At 76.1% G+C, this 15586-nt stretch overlaps 5 protein-coding genes across 6 annotated transcripts; 1 reads left to right on the top strand and 4 right to left on the bottom strand.

Moving 5' to 3' along the window:
- Window positions 1–395: 395 nt before the first annotated feature.
- On the bottom strand, window positions 396–3880 carry IL17RE (interleukin 17 receptor E). Its single transcript, XM_062585903.1, has 15 exons — window positions 3770–3880; window positions 3673–3688; window positions 3338–3493; window positions 3093–3199; window positions 2893–3016; window positions 2646–2785; window positions 2463–2531; window positions 2274–2340; window positions 2010–2197; window positions 1858–1905; window positions 1727–1772; window positions 1483–1631; window positions 1332–1400; window positions 1190–1241; window positions 396–1108 (listed from the first exon to the last, which is right to left on the bottom strand). Exons 1-15 carry the CDS (start codon window positions 3878–3880, stop codon window positions 396–398), a joined length of 2055 nt encoding a protein of 684 aa, XP_062441887.1.
- A 227-nt stretch (window positions 3881–4107) lies between these two features.
- Window positions 4108–5648, bottom strand: JAGN1 (jagunal homolog 1). The gene is made up of 3 exons (XM_062585349.1): window positions 5500–5648; window positions 5120–5226; window positions 4108–4973 (listed from the first exon to the last, which is right to left on the bottom strand). Exons 2-3 carry the CDS (start codon window positions 5206–5208, stop codon window positions 4511–4513), a joined length of 552 nt encoding a protein of 183 aa, XP_062441333.1. The 5' UTR covers window positions 5209–5226; window positions 5500–5648; the 3' UTR covers window positions 4108–4510.
- An 18-nt stretch (window positions 5649–5666) lies between these two features.
- On the top strand, window positions 5667–7922 carry RPUSD3 (RNA pseudouridine synthase D3). 2 transcript variants are annotated; one of them, XM_062585345.1, is made up of 9 exons: window positions 5667–5721; window positions 6418–6500; window positions 6589–6633; window positions 6707–6803; window positions 6895–7002; window positions 7077–7161; window positions 7245–7371; window positions 7466–7611; window positions 7717–7922. In XM_062585345.1, the coding sequence occupies exons 1-9, from the start codon at window positions 5678–5680 to the stop codon at window positions 7903–7905; spliced, it is 924 nt and encodes a 307-aa protein (XP_062441329.1). In that variant the 5' UTR covers window positions 5667–5677; the 3' UTR covers window positions 7906–7922. The 2 variants fall into 2 exon arrangements, with proteins under 2 accessions (XP_062441329.1, XP_062441330.1); XM_062585346.1 differs by lacking the exon at window positions 6589–6633.
- Window positions 7923–8489: 567 nt separating this feature from the next.
- TTLL3 (tubulin tyrosine ligase like 3) lies at window positions 8490–12101 on the bottom strand. Its single transcript, XM_062585904.1, has 12 exons — window positions 12058–12101; window positions 11710–11819; window positions 11444–11599; window positions 11148–11209; window positions 10938–11066; window positions 10727–10841; window positions 10364–10622; window positions 10142–10290; window positions 9792–10035; window positions 9283–9718; window positions 8557–8911; window positions 8490–8515 (listed from the first exon to the last, which is right to left on the bottom strand). The coding sequence occupies exons 1-12, from the start codon at window positions 12099–12101 to the stop codon at window positions 8490–8492; spliced, it is 2085 nt and encodes a 694-aa protein (XP_062441888.1).
- Window positions 12102–12596: 495 nt separating this feature from the next.
- On the bottom strand, window positions 12597–15131 carry ARPC4 (actin related protein 2/3 complex subunit 4). The gene is made up of 6 exons (XM_062585350.1): window positions 14919–15131; window positions 14631–14749; window positions 13940–14051; window positions 13762–13857; window positions 13449–13619; window positions 12597–12890 (listed from the first exon to the last, which is right to left on the bottom strand). Exons 1-6 carry the CDS (start codon window positions 14919–14921, stop codon window positions 12885–12887), a joined length of 507 nt encoding a protein of 168 aa, XP_062441334.1. The 5' UTR covers window positions 14922–15131; the 3' UTR covers window positions 12597–12884.
- Between the last annotated feature and the right edge of the window lie 455 nt (window positions 15132–15586).

Below are 15586 nucleotides of genomic sequence, written 5' to 3' on the forward strand. Positions count from 1 at the left end.
GCCGACGAGCCGGCGGCACGGGCTGCCCCACGGCCCCGCTCCCGGCCGCCGGCAGCGGGGACACGGAGCCGCCGCTGGGCTGGGGGGGATGAGGAGGGGCAGAGCCTCCCCCGGGGCCCCGCCGTGCCCAGGTGCCGTCCCCGGCGCCGCGCTCCCTCCAGCCTTGGCCCGGCGCCGCTCCACGTGGCTCGTCCCGCCAGTGGGGACTCGGCTCCTGCTCCTGCGCCGCCGCCATGTCCGGGGTCCGCGCGGCGCACGCGGCCTTTCCCCTCGGCAAAGCCCCTCCGAGCCCCGTCCTCGGCGCAGGGCCCCAGCCCCTCACCGGGGCGTCGGGGCGGCTCCGCCACAGCGTGGCCCCGCCGGGCCTCGACCTCAGCCCGGCTCAGCCCCGGCGCTCAGGTGCCGTGAGCCGCGCCGGGGGGCTGCTCCGCGGCGCCGGGGCTCGCCGCCGGCTCGCGCGGCGGGCACGGGAGGCGCTGGGGGCGGCGGGCGGCCCGGGGGGAGCCGCGCAGGGCACCCAGGAGCCGGGGCAGCTCCCGGGGCAGGCGGTAGGTGGGCAGGGGCCGCAGGGGCCGCGGCACGTCGCGGGGGCTGCAGCGCCGGCTGAAGTAAGCCAGCACCCAGCCGCCGGGCCGCCCCGCGCCGCCCGCCGCCCCCAGCTCCCCGTGCAGGCAGGCCATGGCGGCGCCGAAGACGTCGTGGGCGTCGTGGGGCGCCCCGCCGCCCCGCCACAGCCGAAAGAGCCGGGCGCTGCCGCGGCTCCAGAGCAGCAGCACGGTGCCGCGCTCGCGCCCCACGCGGCCCCGCTGGGCGTAGAGCCAGGGCAGCCCCCCGGCGCGCCCCACGCCGCCCGCCTCCCACAGGTCCAGGCGCACCTCGCAGCCCAGCGCGGCGCGCAGCAGCTCCGCCAAGGCGCACACCAGCCCCAGGTGCTCCTCCGAGTCGGGCGAGTACAGCAGCAGCACCGGCCCCGGCGCCGCGCGGCCGCCCTCGCCGCCCGCTGGAGCCCGGGCGCCGGCGCCGCAGCACGGCGGCAGCAGCAGCAGCAGCAGCAGCAGCGCGGCGGCCGCCAGCGCCGGCGCCAGCAGCCCCACGCGCCTGCGAGAGACTGGGAGAGGGGCGGTGAGGGGGGCTGGCGCCCGCCCGCCCGCCCGCCCCGGCCCCGCAGCCCCACGGGGCCCGCGCTCACCGTCAGGGCAGAGCAGCTGCTTCCCGGCAAAGCGCACGTCCGAGCGCCACACCTGGGGGCGGGGGGGGAAACGGGGTGGGGGGGTCGGGTCGGGGGGCGCCGGGGGGCCGGCACCGCGCTGCGGGGCTCCCGGGCACCTTACCAGCACGCAGCCGCCCGGCAGCCACGTCGGCAGCAGCAGCGCCAGCTCCCCGCGGGCAGAGCCCTGCGCCTGCAAGAGCACGGGGACGGCGTCGGCGGTGCCCCCCCGGCGGCCCCCCCGGCGCCCGGCCGCCCCCCGGGGCTGCGCTCACCGGCGTCACCGTGTAGACGGGGGAGCGGGGCTCGCACCGCCCGCCCCGCGGCTCGCACAGCGCCGCGCTGAAGGAGGCCGGGATGCTGGAGGCGAGGCGCAGGCGCAGCTGCGGCCCCCGGACGCTCGCCGACGCGTTCCAGGCAGTCTCTGCGGCGGGCAGGGGGCTCGCGGGCGGCACGGCGCGCTCGCGCCGCCCCGCCGGGGCGGGGGGCCGGCAGCCGGGGAGGGGGAGAGGGGCTCACCTGGCCGGCGGGGGCACTCCACGTGGCTGCTGTTCCCCAAGGAGAACTGGGCGGAGGCGGCAGGTCACCGCCCGCCACCGCTTCCCTCCCGGCCCCTCGCCCGCGCCGGGCTGCACCCCACGGGGACTCACCCTGAAGCAGAGCTGGGGGTGCACGTCCACCTCGTCCAGGGTGTAGGTCTGGCGGGGCCGGAGGGTCAGCGCCTGCAGCCCGAGCCGTGCCCGCGCCGCCTGCCCACGGCATCCTCGTGGGACGCCGCACGCCGCACGCCGGGGCCCCTCACCTGCTCCCCCTCGCTGGCCGTGGAGTTGGGGATGTCGTGGCAGGGCGCCGCGCCGGCGGCCGCCTCCCTCCAGCACAGCGTGGCCCGGGGGCGCAGCGGGCAGCTGGCGCTCAGCACCATCGCCATCTGGTCCTTGCCGCTGGCGCTGTGGTCGTGGAAGCGCACCGAGGACCACAGCTCGGGGCCGTCTGCGGGGTGCAGGGTCAGCCGGGGTGGGGGGCACAGACGGGACCCCCCCACCCCCGTGTGCCCACTGCCACTCACAGGCCGCCGGCTGCTCCCGGAATGGGCACTTCTTGCTGCGCAGGCTGTCGCGGTGCAGGTAGGAGGCCTGGGGCGGCAGGCAGAGCCGTGAGAGCTGCCGGCGCCCCCGCCGCGGGCCTGAGCCCCCTCCCCGGAGGGCTGCGGCGGAGCGGAGCCCCCCCAGCCCCGGGACGCGGGGCACGGACGCACCTCAATGCACAGGCAGGGCACCAGGAACTCGTACGGCAGCAGGACGGCCCGGCCCCCCGGCACCAGGACCTGCGGGGCCCGGAGGCGGCATGAGCCCAGTGGGAGCGTGGGGACCCTGCGGATCAGCCCGGCCAGGCCCCACACACGGGGGGGAGGCTGGGGGCGGCGGGAGCCGGTACCTACCTGCCGGTGGAAGGGCCTGGGCAGCTCCTCGCACTCCAGGGCCAGCTGGTGGCACAGCCGCACCATCAGGGCAGGGCCGTGGGGCACGGACACCTCGATAGCCCGCACCTCGGGCACCCAGGCGTGGGTGAACGCGGGTCCTGCGGAGCGCACGCGGCTCAGCCCCGCTCCAGCGTCCCAGCCCGAAGCGCCCTGGAGCGGCGCAGGGGGCACGGGGGGGGTCCCCCCCCCCCCCGGCCCTGCTCACCCGGCGGCTCGGCGGCGACCAGGCGGCTCCGGCTGAGGGCCAAGCCGCGGTCGGGGATGGTGCGCAGGGAGACGAGGACCTGCCGCCCGCTCTCCGCGGGGAAGCAGTCGAACTGCAGCCGCCACTGCGGGGAGCCGGGGCTGAGCGGGACGGGCGCCCGGCGCCCTGCCCGGCTCGCCGCCCCGGGGTGCCGCACTCACCGGCTCGCCGCCCCGCGCCCCGCGCCGCCTCCACACCTGCAGCCAGCCGGCCCTGTTGGAGTCCAGCTCCAGGAAGTTGAGCTGCAGCCCGCGGACGCCGCCGAGCCCTGCGGGAAACCGGCCCCACGCCCCGCTCTGACACGGGCGGCCCGGGGCGGCCCCGCGTCCCGCCGTGGAGGAGACCGGGTGCTCGGGGCACCCCTGCGGCCACGCCGGGGTGCCCAGCGCCGGGGCCCTGCCCGTACCTGCGGCGGGGAGGGCCAGGCGCACCCGCAGGCACGGCTGGCACGGCTGCGAGGGCTGGCACAGGCGGGCCGTGCTCAGCACCAGGGCGGGCGGCTCCAGCGGCGGCCCGGCCCGGGCGGCCCGGCGGCACCGGGGCCTGCTCAGCGTGCTGTCGGCTGGCGGGGAGCAGAGGGGAGCCGTGCGCCGGGCGCCCCGGGCAGCTCCGGCGGAGCCCCGGGCGTCAGGAGCCCCGGGCAGCCCGGGGGATGCCCCGGCGCCCCCCCGCCCCCGCGCCCGGCGCCCCCGGGTGCCCCGCGGCCGGGACGCCGCCCGCCCCGGAGCCGGTGCCACTCACCGCTGGCGCGGCACTCCTGCAAGCGAAGACACGGCGGTCAGCGCGCCCCGGACCCCCCCCCCCCCCCGCCGCCCTGCCCGGCCCCCTCTGCGCTTACGAAGTTGGCGGAGACCCGGAGGCGGGTGACGGTGACGGCGGCGGCAGCGGCGGCGGCGAGGAGCGCGGCGGCGGCGGCGAGCAGCAGCGCGCAGGGCTCCGGCCGCCCCATGGCCGAGCGCGGCACCGTCCCGCCGCCGCCGCCGCCGCCGGATCCCCGCCCCGCGCCGCCCCTCCCCGCCGCATTCCTCCAGCGGCACGTGCGGCCGCCCCGACGCCGCGGCGACGGGCGCCACCCCCGGGGCGGCGCGACCTGGTTGCGGCGGTGCTTCCTGCGGCGGGCACCGGCACTGCCACCCCCGTGGGAAAGTGCCCCGCGGGGCGCAGCGTACACGCGGCCACGCTCTGCGGCTCTTTTATTTCCATATCGCTACACACGCGAGGCCGGGGGACGCGGGGAGGGGGCACCGGCACACGCCCCTTCCCGAGCCCCCCGCGACCCGGCGCCTCCCGCCTGCGCCAGTCCCCAGCCAGGCTGGTCCCCGAGGGTGCCGGAGGAAGCAGCCCCCACGCTCTGCCGTGGGGCGCTGCCTCCTGTCTGTTCCCACAGCTCTGCCAGCCTGGGCAAGGCCAGCAAGCCCCAAGTGCCCCCCCCGCCGTCCCTCCCACCACCCCCGGCACGTCCCCACTGAGGTGGCAGAGGCTGGCGAGGACAGGAAAGCAGCGCCGCAGAGCTCCAGGCCCCCTCGCCCCAGGTCTGCAGCCGGCAGCGGCACACGTGCACGCTCTGCCCCAGCCCCGCTCATTTCCTCTTCTTCTCCTGCGTGCTGGTGAACCAGGAGTCCAGGAGCTTCTTGCTGTAGTAGAGCTGCCAGCCGTGCACCTGCGCGGCCACCACCACCACCAGGTACATGACGGACACCGCAGAGAAGCCAAAGATGAAGCGGTACGCCTTGCCATGGCGGTAGAGCTGCTGGGCCATGGGGAACATCTCCATGGTGCCGTAGATGAGGGGCGCCACGGAGAAGAGGCCGGTGCTGATCATAGACAGCACCAGGTAGCTGATGTTGTTGCGGGGAAAGGAGAGGAGGCCCAGGAGGGACGGGAGGATGCTGAGCAGGTATGGGTACTCCCACTGGTAGGGCATGGCCACCTGGTCGTGGGGCAGCAGCTTGAAGTGCCCCACACACATCTGGGCCAGCAGCAGCAGCCAGATGGCCACGTGCATATAGATCAGCTTCTTGATCTCGGACTTGAGCGCCACGCTGCAGAGAGAGACCGGCCGTGAGCAGCCGCCCGCGGGCGGGCACGGGGCCCAGCAGAGCCCGGCGGGGGGCCCAGCGAGGCGCCGGGGCCCGGTGGGCGCGCGGGGGTCGCTGCGGCGGGCTGCGCCCCGGGGGCAGGACGCTACCTCATCTGGTAGTGCGAGGCCACGCGCTCCCGGTGCTGGTAGTCGCTGCCGTCGGTGCCAGCGGCGCGGGGGCCCCCGCGGGAGGCCATCGTGCTGGCACCAGCTGCCTGCGGAGACACGGCCGGAGGCGGCACTGGGCCCCTGCCCGGGCACCCTGCGACCGCCCCGTTCGCCCGGACGGCCCGGGCACCCCCCGAGGCCTGGCGGCCCCCGACAGTACCCCCGGGACCCCTCCCTTGAGGGCCCGGGACCCGCCGGTGGCAGCCCTGGGGCCCCCCGTCGCCGGACAGCCCCGGCCTGCGGACCCCCCCCCCCCGGTGACAGCCCGGCGCCGGGACCCCCCGCCCCGCCGCGCCCCGCCGCGCCCCGCCGCGCCCCACCTGCCGCCGGGCCGGGCCGCTCTACCCGCACTTCCGGCTGTCTATAGCCCGGCTGCCGCTGTCAGAATGCCCCCGGTGGTCACGCGCCGCCGGCCCCTCTGCGCGCCCGGAAGCTAAGCTCTATGACCGCTGCGGAGCTGGCCCCGCGGGCCCGCCCCCGCGCAGGCGCAGTGGCGCCATGGCGGGGGGAAGCGCCGGGCGCGTGCTGGCGCGCGCCGCAGGGTCAGCGGGAGCGCGCGGCGGGGACACGCGTGGGGCGAGGGGTGTGCGGGGAGCAGCGGCGGGACGCGCGTGGGGTGGGGAGGGGGATGCATGTGGGTGTGCGGGAGCTGCGGCAAGGGTGCACGTCGGGTGAGGAGGGGGACGCGCGTGGATGTGCGGGAGCTGAGGCGGGGACGCGCGTGGATATGCGGGAGCTGAGGCGGGGACGCACGTGGGTGTGTGGGAGCTGAGGCAGGGACGCGCCTGCGTAGGAGGGGGGCATGCGTGGGTGTGCAGGAGCTGAGGCGGGGACGCGCGTGGATATGCGGGAGCTGAGGCAGGGACGCGCGTGGGTGTGCAGGGAGCTGTGTTGGGGACGCAGGCAGAGCGGGCGGGGGGCATTGGAGGCGGGGACACGCGGGGGTGTGCGGGGGAGGCACGTGGAGGCGGGAGCAGGGTGGACACGTGGGAACCCGCGTGGGGCAGGCGTGTGGCTGTCGTGGGACCTGCGAGGGGTCCAGCACACGTGCTGGGGGGCACACGTGGGGCAGGCACGGGAGTAGGGGGGGGGAGGGCATGCATGGGGCAAGGTGGGAGTGGGGGGCTGTGGGGCAGGGACATGCGTGGGGCCGTGCACGGGGGTTGGGGGGCACAGTCTGGGTGCGGGGAGGCGCCGGGGGCCCCGGCGCTGCCCCCCACGCTGCCGGGGCGCCGCAGGCGGGGCTGGGCCGGCGAGGGGAGGCTGCCAGGCCCCGAGGAGACGCTGGCGCTGCTGGAGGCTGCCGTGGTGCACCGGGAAGGTAGCGTGGGGCGGGGGGGGGGGGTCGGGATGGGACGGGGGGGGCGCGGTGGGGGCCGTGCTGACCCCGGCGCCGTCCCTCCCCGCAGGAGCTCTGCTGGCGCTCAGCAAGCCGCCGGGGCTGCCCGTGTGCGGTGAGTGGCGCGCCGGGAGCCCGGGGGGGGCCGCGGGGGGCCGCGGCGGGTGCTGAGCCCCCCGGTGTCGCAGGCGGCGGCGGGGAGCTGAGCCTGGCGGCGCTGCTGCCCGCGCTGAGCCGGCGCCTGGGCCTGCCGGCCGAGCTGCACGTGGTCAAGGCCCCCGGCAGGTACGTGGCGGGCGGAGGCAGCTGTGGGGGGGGGGGGGGAACACGCGCGTGGGGTGCCCTCCCCGCCTGCACGCCGCCCCGCTTCCCGCAGGGAGAGCTCCGGCCTCGTCCTCCTGTCCGGCTGCCGCCGCGCCACCGAGCGCCTCCACCGCTTCTTCGCCCGAGCGCGCAGGGGGGGCCGCTGCCCCGCCACGTACCGGTGAGCCCCCGCGCCGTGGCCGGGGGGGGGGGCAGAGCGGGGTCCCCGCCCTGACCCCGTGCCCGTCCCCGCAGCGCTGTCACCGTGGGGGTCCCGGCAGAGCCCGAGGGCCGGGTGTGCGTGGGGCTGCGCCGGCAGCGGCTGGGCGACGCCGTCTTGGTGAGGCAGGGGGGGCGCGGGGGGGGGGGAGGGGGACGCGGCAGTGCCGGCGGCTGACGGCCGGCCGGCTCCGGCGGCCGCAGGTGGTGCCCGTGGCGGCTCCGTCCCGCGGCAGCCTGGCCAGGAAGGAGGTGAAGAAGACCCAGACGAGCTACCGGGTGCTGGGGGCGGCGGGGGGCTGCGCCCTGCTGGAGCTGCAGCCCAAGACAGGTGGGTGGCGGCGGCGGGGGGCCGGTGGCGGGGGGCCGGCGGCGGAGGGGGTGCCGGCGGCAGCGGCCCCACGCCGTGCCCGCTTTGCCTGCAGCCTTCCCCGGGCAGCTCCTGGCGCACCTGGCGCTGCTGCTGTGCCCGGCGCTGGGCGACCACGAGGGCTGCGCCGGCGTGGGCCGCGTCCTGGGCCAGCCCTTCCTGCTGCCCCCCGCCGCCGCCGCCGCCCGGCCCCGCGCGCAGGTACCCACCGGCACGGCGGGGCGGGCGGGTGGGGAGGGGGCGTCCCCCGCCTCCCCCCAAACACCCCCCGCTCGCGTCCTGAGCCCCGCTCCCCTCCCCATGCAGGTGCTGGACGAGGAGCTGGAGCGCCGGCTGCAGCTGGCGCCGGGGCCGCGCCGGGGCCGCCTCCCCCTGCACCTCCACCTGCAGGAGCTGGCGCTGCCGGCGGCCGTGCTGACGGCCCCGCCGCCCCCCTTCTTCCTGCGCACCCTGCGCCTCCTGGGGCTGCCCGGCGCCCCGCCGCCCCCCCATTAAAGCCTGCTGCGTGCCCACGCTGCGCCCCGCTCCCTTCTTTTCCGCAGCCGCGGGGCGGGCGCCGGCGTTGCGCCGCGGGGGCGAGGGGGGAGCCGCGTCGCGCCGGGCCCCGCGCCTCCCGCCCCACAGACGGGCAGAGCCTCGGGGCCGTGCACAGGCGTGTTTTCTGGGGTGGGAGCAAGGCGCTGCGCAGCCCCGGCGCCGTCTCCGGCCGGGACGCTTCCGGAGCCGCGGCTCCACCGTGTCAGGCTTCGGCGCTCCTCCACGCCGGCGTTCGCCTGGGAGCCGCCGGGCGCCTCCTCCGCGGCGGCTCGTGGCAGGGGCGAGGCATGGGGCACCGAAACCCGTCCAAGGCGAGGAGCGGGGCCGCAGCCGTCCCGGCGGCACGGAGGGGCTGGGGGCTGCGCGGCGGCGGCAGGGGCGCCGGGGCCGCGGAGCAGCCGCCGAGCAGGGGCAGGCGGCCGAGGCGCGGGAGCCCACGGGGCGCCGGGCAGCCTGGGGAGGGGAGGGGAGGAGAGGGGAGCCGGGGCACGGCGCTGCTGGCAGGGCCGACCGTCCCGCTGCGTGCCGCTGCTGCACGGTCCCTACCTGCCGCCGGGGCCCGGGAGCGCTGCAGGCAGAGCGGCACCGGCCGCGCGGCGCTGCCCTTGCCGGGGGGCCGGAGCAGGTTTGGCGGCGGCGTGGTCCCCTCCGAGGAGCTGGCAGCGTCGGGCAGCACCCGCGGCCTCTCCCGGGCCGGCTCGGTGCCCGGCTCACGGGGCAGCGTGCCGGCGGGGGGCCGGGGCGCCGGGGCCGCCTCCGGGGGCCGAGGGAGCCCGGCCGCGCGGCGCCGGCGGGAGCCCCGCGCGCCCGGGACGGGTGGCGTGGGGAGCTGGCGGACGCGGGCGCTCGCCGGGCCGGGGGCCGGGGGCCGGGGGCTGGCCGGGGGCGGCACCAGCGGCTTTCCTAGCGGGGAGCCTTCCACCAGGAGCTTCGTGCCCACGTAGTGGGGGACAGCCACGGGCGCCTGCGCGGGGGGACCGAGGGCCTCGCTGGCAGGGAGCGCCTCTCCCAGCCCCCCGGAGCTCCAGGGCCAGCAGCAGCCCGGCTGAAGGACCCCATCCCTCAAGGCCATCACGAAAGCAAGCAGCCAGGACCTCAGGGGGCCCCCAGGGGCCCCCCTTTGGGGACAAGTCCCTTAGACACGTAGTCCTGGACTTCTGCTATAGGCCTTTTGGCTTCTCGCGCCCTGGAAGCGCCCTCGTGCCCTGCGCTCGCTCTTCTGCTGCCAGTGGCGTGCCTGGGTCCACCGAAGGCAGCACCGCGTGGACCTCACGTTGCCGCGGGTCCTGGCCCCAGGGGACTGAGCACAGGCAGGATCCCTCCAGCCCCGCTCACCTGCTTGTAGATGAGCTCGAAGGCGCCCGTAGAGCAGTTGCGGTCGGCCTTGCGGTCGATGACCACGCGGAGCGTGTCCCGCTGGACGCCGGCGCAGAGCCGGCTGGTCACCGCCGTGGAGGCGGCCATGGTGGGGCTGGCGTTGATCTCCAGCAGCCAGGGCTGGAAGTCCTCCCCGAAGACAAAGTCGGCGCCGTAGAGCTCGAAGCTGCCCTTGCGGGACTGCACGAGGTCCTGCGAGGCCTGCACGGCGTGCACGACGGCCGCCTTCATGCCGGGCACCATGACGTCGGGCCAGGCGCGCGCCTGCCCCAGCTGCTCCAGGTAGGCCTGGAACTGCCGCGACGACCACATGTTGTCGGCGGGCAGCTGCGGGTGGCGGCCCCGCGCGTTCTCGCAGCGCTTCTGGATGGCGTTGTTGCAGACGTGGATGGCGCTGGGGCGGAGAGAGCGGGCTCAGCGGCGGCGGGGGCGCGCGGCGGCGGCGGCGGGGCGGGCGCCGCACTCACGTGTCGAGGCTCTGCAGGGAGAAGGGCTGGCTGGAGAAGCGCAGGTAGCTGTCGCGGTAGAACCAGACGGTCAGCGGGTTCCAGTCGGTCACCAGGAACCACTGGCGCACGTCGAACTTGGTGCCGAAGATGAGCAGCGGCCGCTCCACGTACTTCTGCACCACCCACTTGCCGTCCCTGGCCAGCAGCGCGTCGCGGTCCACCAGCCGCAGCACCTCCTCCAGCCGGGCCAGGCAGACGATCCCTGCGCGACGCCGGGCGCCGTGCCGCAGCGGCGCCGGGGAGCGCCCCGGCTGGGCGCCGCCTCCTCCCCCGGCCCCGGCCCCGGCGCGCTGGGCGCTCCTCCCTACCTCTGCCGCGGGACTTGGCCCCGGGCTTCACGATCCAGACGTTGCGGTCGCCCTCCATGCCGAGCTGCGGGAGCAGGGCCGCCAGGCGCCGCAGCACGGCCCGGCTGCGCTCCAGCAGCGCCCCGGGCGCCTCCAGCGCGGCGCGCTCGCTGCGGGCGGGCGCTCAGGGCCGGCCGCCGCGGCTGCCCCCCGCCGCCGCCGGCCCCCCGCCCCGGCACTTACTGCACCACCTGGTAGTAGCCCTGCAGGAACTGGTCCCAGCGGGCGGCGGCGCGCGGGGGCGAGCGGGGCGCCCCGTCGATGTCCTGGTGCCGCAGGCTGCTCAGGTGCTCGCCGCAGGCCCGCAGCGCCTCCTCCAGCAGCCCGGCACCGGCGCGGTGCTCACCCGCGGCATCGCTGGGCCCGGGGGGCTGCCCCGGCCCCCGCGCCCTCTCCAGCGCTGCTTTGAGGAGGCCGCGAGCGGCCGTGAGCCGGAAATCCTCTGCGGGAGCGGCGGCGTCAGGCCGGACCCCCGCGGCGGGGCCGTGCCATGCCGCGCCGCGCCGTGCCGTGCCGCGCCGCGCGCCCCCCGGGGCCAGGGCTCACCGATGAAGGCTTCCTTCTCGTCCGCCGCCGCCAGCCGGTAGCAGCGGGGGAAGAACGTGTCCGCGTCGGCCTGGTCGAACCAGTGCAGGTTTCGCAGGTTGAGGCAGAGCCCGGCCTGGGGAGGGCGGCGGAGACGCCGGCGGGGAGCGCTGAGCGCCGCCGGCGGGGACCCGCGCCCAGTGCCCGGCGCGCCCCCCGCCGCCCGCCCCACCTTGGTGGTGAAGGAGCCCGCCTTGGCGTAGTGGTTCACCACCTGGTCCTTGCGGAGCCGGCAGCAGTCGACGGCGTCGCGGCGGCTCGTCCAGATGAAGTACGGCGGCTGGTTCCGGACCAGCTGGGACTGCGGGCCGGAGGGGGCTGAGGCCAGGGCCCGGCCCGCCCGCTGCCCCGCCGGCCCCCCGCCCCGGCCCGCCCCGCTGACCATGAGGCTGTGGGTGCCGCTGCGGTCCTCATCCCGCTCCTCCTCCTCCTCGCCCTCCTCGTCTGCGGAAAGTCGGGAGTCAGCCGAGCCCGGCGCCCGCCCGCCCGCGCCGTGGGGCTGGCGAGGGGCCCGAGAGCGGGCGCTGCGCAGGGCGGACGGGGGGGGGGTGCCCCACCGCCATCACGTCCTCGTGGCCATCGAGCCGCGGCCCCTTCCCGGCGCTCTCGTCTCCCCCTGGGAAACTCGTGCTCCGCGCGGGGGGCTCGGAGACGCCGACAGCACCCACCCGGCCTCACCTTCCTCGGCGCCGTCGCCCGCGGCCTCGGCGCCGCCGGCCTGCTCCCCGCCGCCGGCGAGGCGCTGCTGCCGGCACCCCGCCTCATGCGCCCACGAGAGCTTCGTCTCCACCCAGCCGCGGGCTCGCAGCAGGCTCCGGATCACGGGGTAGGGGCCTTGCAGCGCAAAGATCTTCTTTTGCTGGGGAGGGCCGGCAGAGCTGGGCGCGCCCGCGGGGGAGCCTGCCGCGGCGCGGGTCGGGGCGCCGGCGGCGCGGGGCCCTCACCTTGACGGCGCTCTCCACGCGCAGCCTGGCCCGCTTGAACCGCTCGGGGTCGAGCGAGGGGCGGCCGCCGCCGCTGCCGCGGTGCCGGCGCCCGGTGCCCGCCGCGTGCCCTGCGGGGAGGAGAGCCCCAGCTCGGCGGCCCCCGCCTCGGGGCCGGCGGCGCAGCGCCGCGAGAGGCTCCTACCGTCCTGCCGCTGCCCGGCGGCACCGGGAGCCGCCGCCGCCGCCGGGGCCTCAGGCGAGGCGGGAGGTAGAGCCGCTTTCTCCGCCGCCAGCTCGGCCCCCGAGACAGCCGGTCTGCCCCGGCCACGGCGCTCCGCCGGGGGCTGCCGGCCCGCCACCCCTCACCCGGGGCCCTGCGGCCGCCAGCCGCCTCCCGGTGCTCGCGTCATGCCGCCGCCTGCGGACGCGGAGAAGCCGCTGGCAGCGCCGCCTCCGCGGGGCGTCGAGCGGGGGCGAAGGCGGGTGCCCAGCGCGGGGGCGGCAGGGCACCCCGGGGCCGGCCCAGCTGGGCGCTGCCGCGGCAGGACGGCGCCCGCGGCCCCCGGCCGTGCCCGGCTCAGCACCCCCCCCCCCCCAAACCGGGCCTCGTCCTCCAGAGCAGGCAGTGCAACGCGTGCGGCCCCCCCGGACCCCTTACAGCCCCCACAGCCCCCCGCCCCATAGCGTCTCACCGTGCCTCCCCACGCTGCCCCCCCCCGCCCCTTGCAAACCCCTTCGTACCGCGCACCCCCCACCCCGCCCGCCGCCCCCCGGCCCGCCCGCACCGTTGGGGCCGCCCCCGCTGTTTGGCGTTGCCATGGCGGCGCCGCCAGGCCCCGCCCCCTGCCCCGCCCCCGCGCCGCCAGGCCCCGCCCCCGCCAAGCACAAGGAATCGAGCAGCCGAGTTACAGCAAAGGAGGAATTGTTTAAAAAAAAGGGTGGGGGGAAATGGAGGGGGAAAAAAAAAAAAAAAAGGACAGAGACCGAGGAGTTGACACAGTCTTAACAAGCACGGTTTGCTTCAGGACACCGAATCCTCGCGCCCGTCCCTGGGACGGCGCCGCGCGCCCCGCGGACGGCTCCGTGGCATCTGGCGGCTCCTCTCTTCCGCGGGCGGCGAGGCCGGGCTGCGGCCGGCCTCGCGGGGCAGCGGCGCAGGAACGCGGGAGAAGCAGGGAGCCCAGCACCACGGCTCAAAACTGCGAGGCAAGAAGGGAAGGCAAAGGCTGCTGACTGCCTGCTCCTCAAGCGCTCGCCCTTCCGTCCCGCGCCCAGCCCGGGATCCGCGCTGCGCCAAGGCAGCCTCGAGTCACGTCTAGCTGCTTAACGGGGACACGGAGACTAACAATAATTGCCACTAAGCACGGCCCAAATTGTGGGGCTCCGTGCTCACCTCCCTGCCGCTCCCTGCCCTGGGGACTGCACACCTCATCTCGGCCGTCCGCGTCCCGCAGCTGCTGCTTGGGCTCTAGCAGGGTGCCAGCATGCGGGCGGCCGCACAAGGCTGGCATCTGGCACTGCGCTCCTCTCTCACTGAGGAAGGAGCAAAGCGGGTACTAGCTCTTCCTGGTTTCCCCATCCAGCTCCCCAAACGGTTCCCCTGCCTCAGAGGGCACCTTCCCAAGGGGCTGCTGCCACCTGCCCCACAAATGGGGACAGCCTGGGGCCAGGCGTCTGCCTGCTGGAGTCAAGGCAGGCTTGAGCTCTACCCCGCTCCAGAGATGTGGGAACCGTCGCCTCCCGCTTTAGAGCCTCACGTTCTTGAGGAACTCCTCTGCCACAATGCGAGCCCTGGCGTTGACAGACAGCTTCATCTCACTGATCTCCTTGTCGATCTCCTCCATGAAATGGATCACAAAGTCGACAAGCTTGTGCTTGTACATCTGCTCTGTGTGGAAGTTTGTGATCAAAAAGCTGATGTCGTAGCCCTGGGGAAGAGAGAAGTGGCACAAGCAGTTAGCACACCAGTCTCATGGCTTCACATCCTCATTCTGCTCTGGAGACCCTCTGTTCTTGGCAATACCAAAAGCGCAGCAGGATGCTGCTCTGCAGCTCCCCAGGTCACCTCACCTCCACGGGCTTCCTGCGCAGAATGAAGAAGTTCTCAGCCCGCATCATCATAAAACGCATGAATTTATGGCACAAGATCTTCTCAATCTCATCAGCCTGTGGAGAGAAAGCAGAAGTGAGGCTTCCTCCAAGCAACGCACAGCCAACCAGCCTGTTCCCTCTCCTCCCACCAGCTCACCTGTTTCACTGCAATGCTGACTCGAACGGAGTTAATGGATCCCTCAATAAGAACTTTCTCTTTCTCATTCCTGCTGATGATCACTGGCTGCAGCAGCAGCTCTTTGCTGCTCCTGCAGATACAAGAGAAGTTCAGGACAAACTAACAAGGGAATATTTGCTGGGCACACAGGGTAAACGAGCAAGGAGATGCAGGAATCACAGCCAGCGCAGACCCTCGGAGTTTTATTTTCATGCGCCTACATGACACTTTCCACCTCCTGGATGAGTGCATCACGAAGGCAGACTTCCCCTCCCCTCTAGCAGCATCCATATGTGCACACCCAATATATAGTGCACAATCCCCTCATGTTGGGCACAGACATGCTAAGCAAAGGAAACAGCGACTAGACAGGATTACTTTCTGATGTGAAGACCCCAGCAAGAGCTTACCCATACTGGTATATGAGCACAAGTCTCAGATAGGCTTAGGGCAACAAAACCAGAGCAGAGACCATTCTCCCCGTGCACTAAAGCCGTGCTGGCAGTGCCGCAGCGCGAGGGCTCCCCAGGGACACGCTGGCCCCGGAGTCCAGCAGAGGCAGAGCAGCAGCTCGGGGGCAGCTGCCCCCTTCTCCCCCCCCCCCCCCACTCCCCGGGGCAGGCAGGGCGGAGGGCCCGAGCGGAGCGGAGCGCAGCTGCCCCGGCCCTACCTGACTTCCACCTCGGGCTTGTTGTGGCGCTCCACGACCTGCGAGGAGAAGTTCTCCAGGCACAGGGCAGCCTGCAGCGTGGCGCGCACCGCGTTCAGGTACGGGCGCAGCGTGGCGGTCTGCGGGGACAGGGCGTGAGCGGCGCGGCGCGGCCCGCCCCCGCCCCCGCGGCCCCCCGGCCCGGCCCCCGCCGCCCCCCCGGCCCGGGCCCGCCACCCGCCGGCGCGCCCAGTCCACGCCTCGCCAGCCCCCTCCTCGGGGCCCGGGCCCCCGCCGCCGCCACCCTACCATGGTGGCGGCTCCGCTCCGGTCCCGGGAAGCGGAAGTGGCGGCGCCCGGCGGCTCCTCTCTTCCGGGATGGCCGGGAGCTCCCACTAAGGCGGGAGGGGGGTCGGGGGAGGCTCCCGCCACGCGCTGAGAGCAGCGGCCGCATCGGGACGGCTCCGATGAGCCGCATGGGACAAATTAACGGCGGGGCCGGCGGAGCGAGAGGGCGGCGGCCCGCGGCGGGGGCGGAGGCCCGCTCACCCCCCCCCGCCGCCCCGCCGCGTTGGCACAGTCCTGTCACTGCATCCATATTAGGGAAGACAGAAAGAATGCGGGTTGGGCCAATGGGCGGCGGGCGCTGGGCGCGGCTTGGCCAATGGGGAGCGCGGGGCGGGACTGGCGCGGCGGGGACCTACGGGGGCCGGAAGGGGGCGAGCGGCCTAGGCCCGGCCCCCGCGGCGCCGCCGCCCGCCGCCCGCCCCCGCCCCCGCCCCGCGGCGCCGCCGCCGCCGCCGCCGCCGCCGCCGCCGCCGCCGCCGCCGCCGCCCGCCCGGCCGCGGCACGCGCTGCCCTGCCAGCGCCTTCCGGGCGGCCCCGGGACCCCCCGCGGCCCCCCCCGGGGCCTGCCCCCGGCCCAGCCCCGTTCCGCCCCGGCTCCCCCCAGACCCCCGGTTCCCCTCTGTGTCCCG

The sequence above is a fragment of the Rhea pennata genome, chromosome 12 (assembly GCF_028389875.1).
Source record: "Rhea pennata isolate bPtePen1 chromosome 12, bPtePen1.pri, whole genome shotgun sequence".
In the NCBI taxonomy this organism is placed as follows: Eukaryota; Metazoa; Chordata; class Aves; order Rheiformes; family Rheidae; genus Rhea; species Rhea pennata.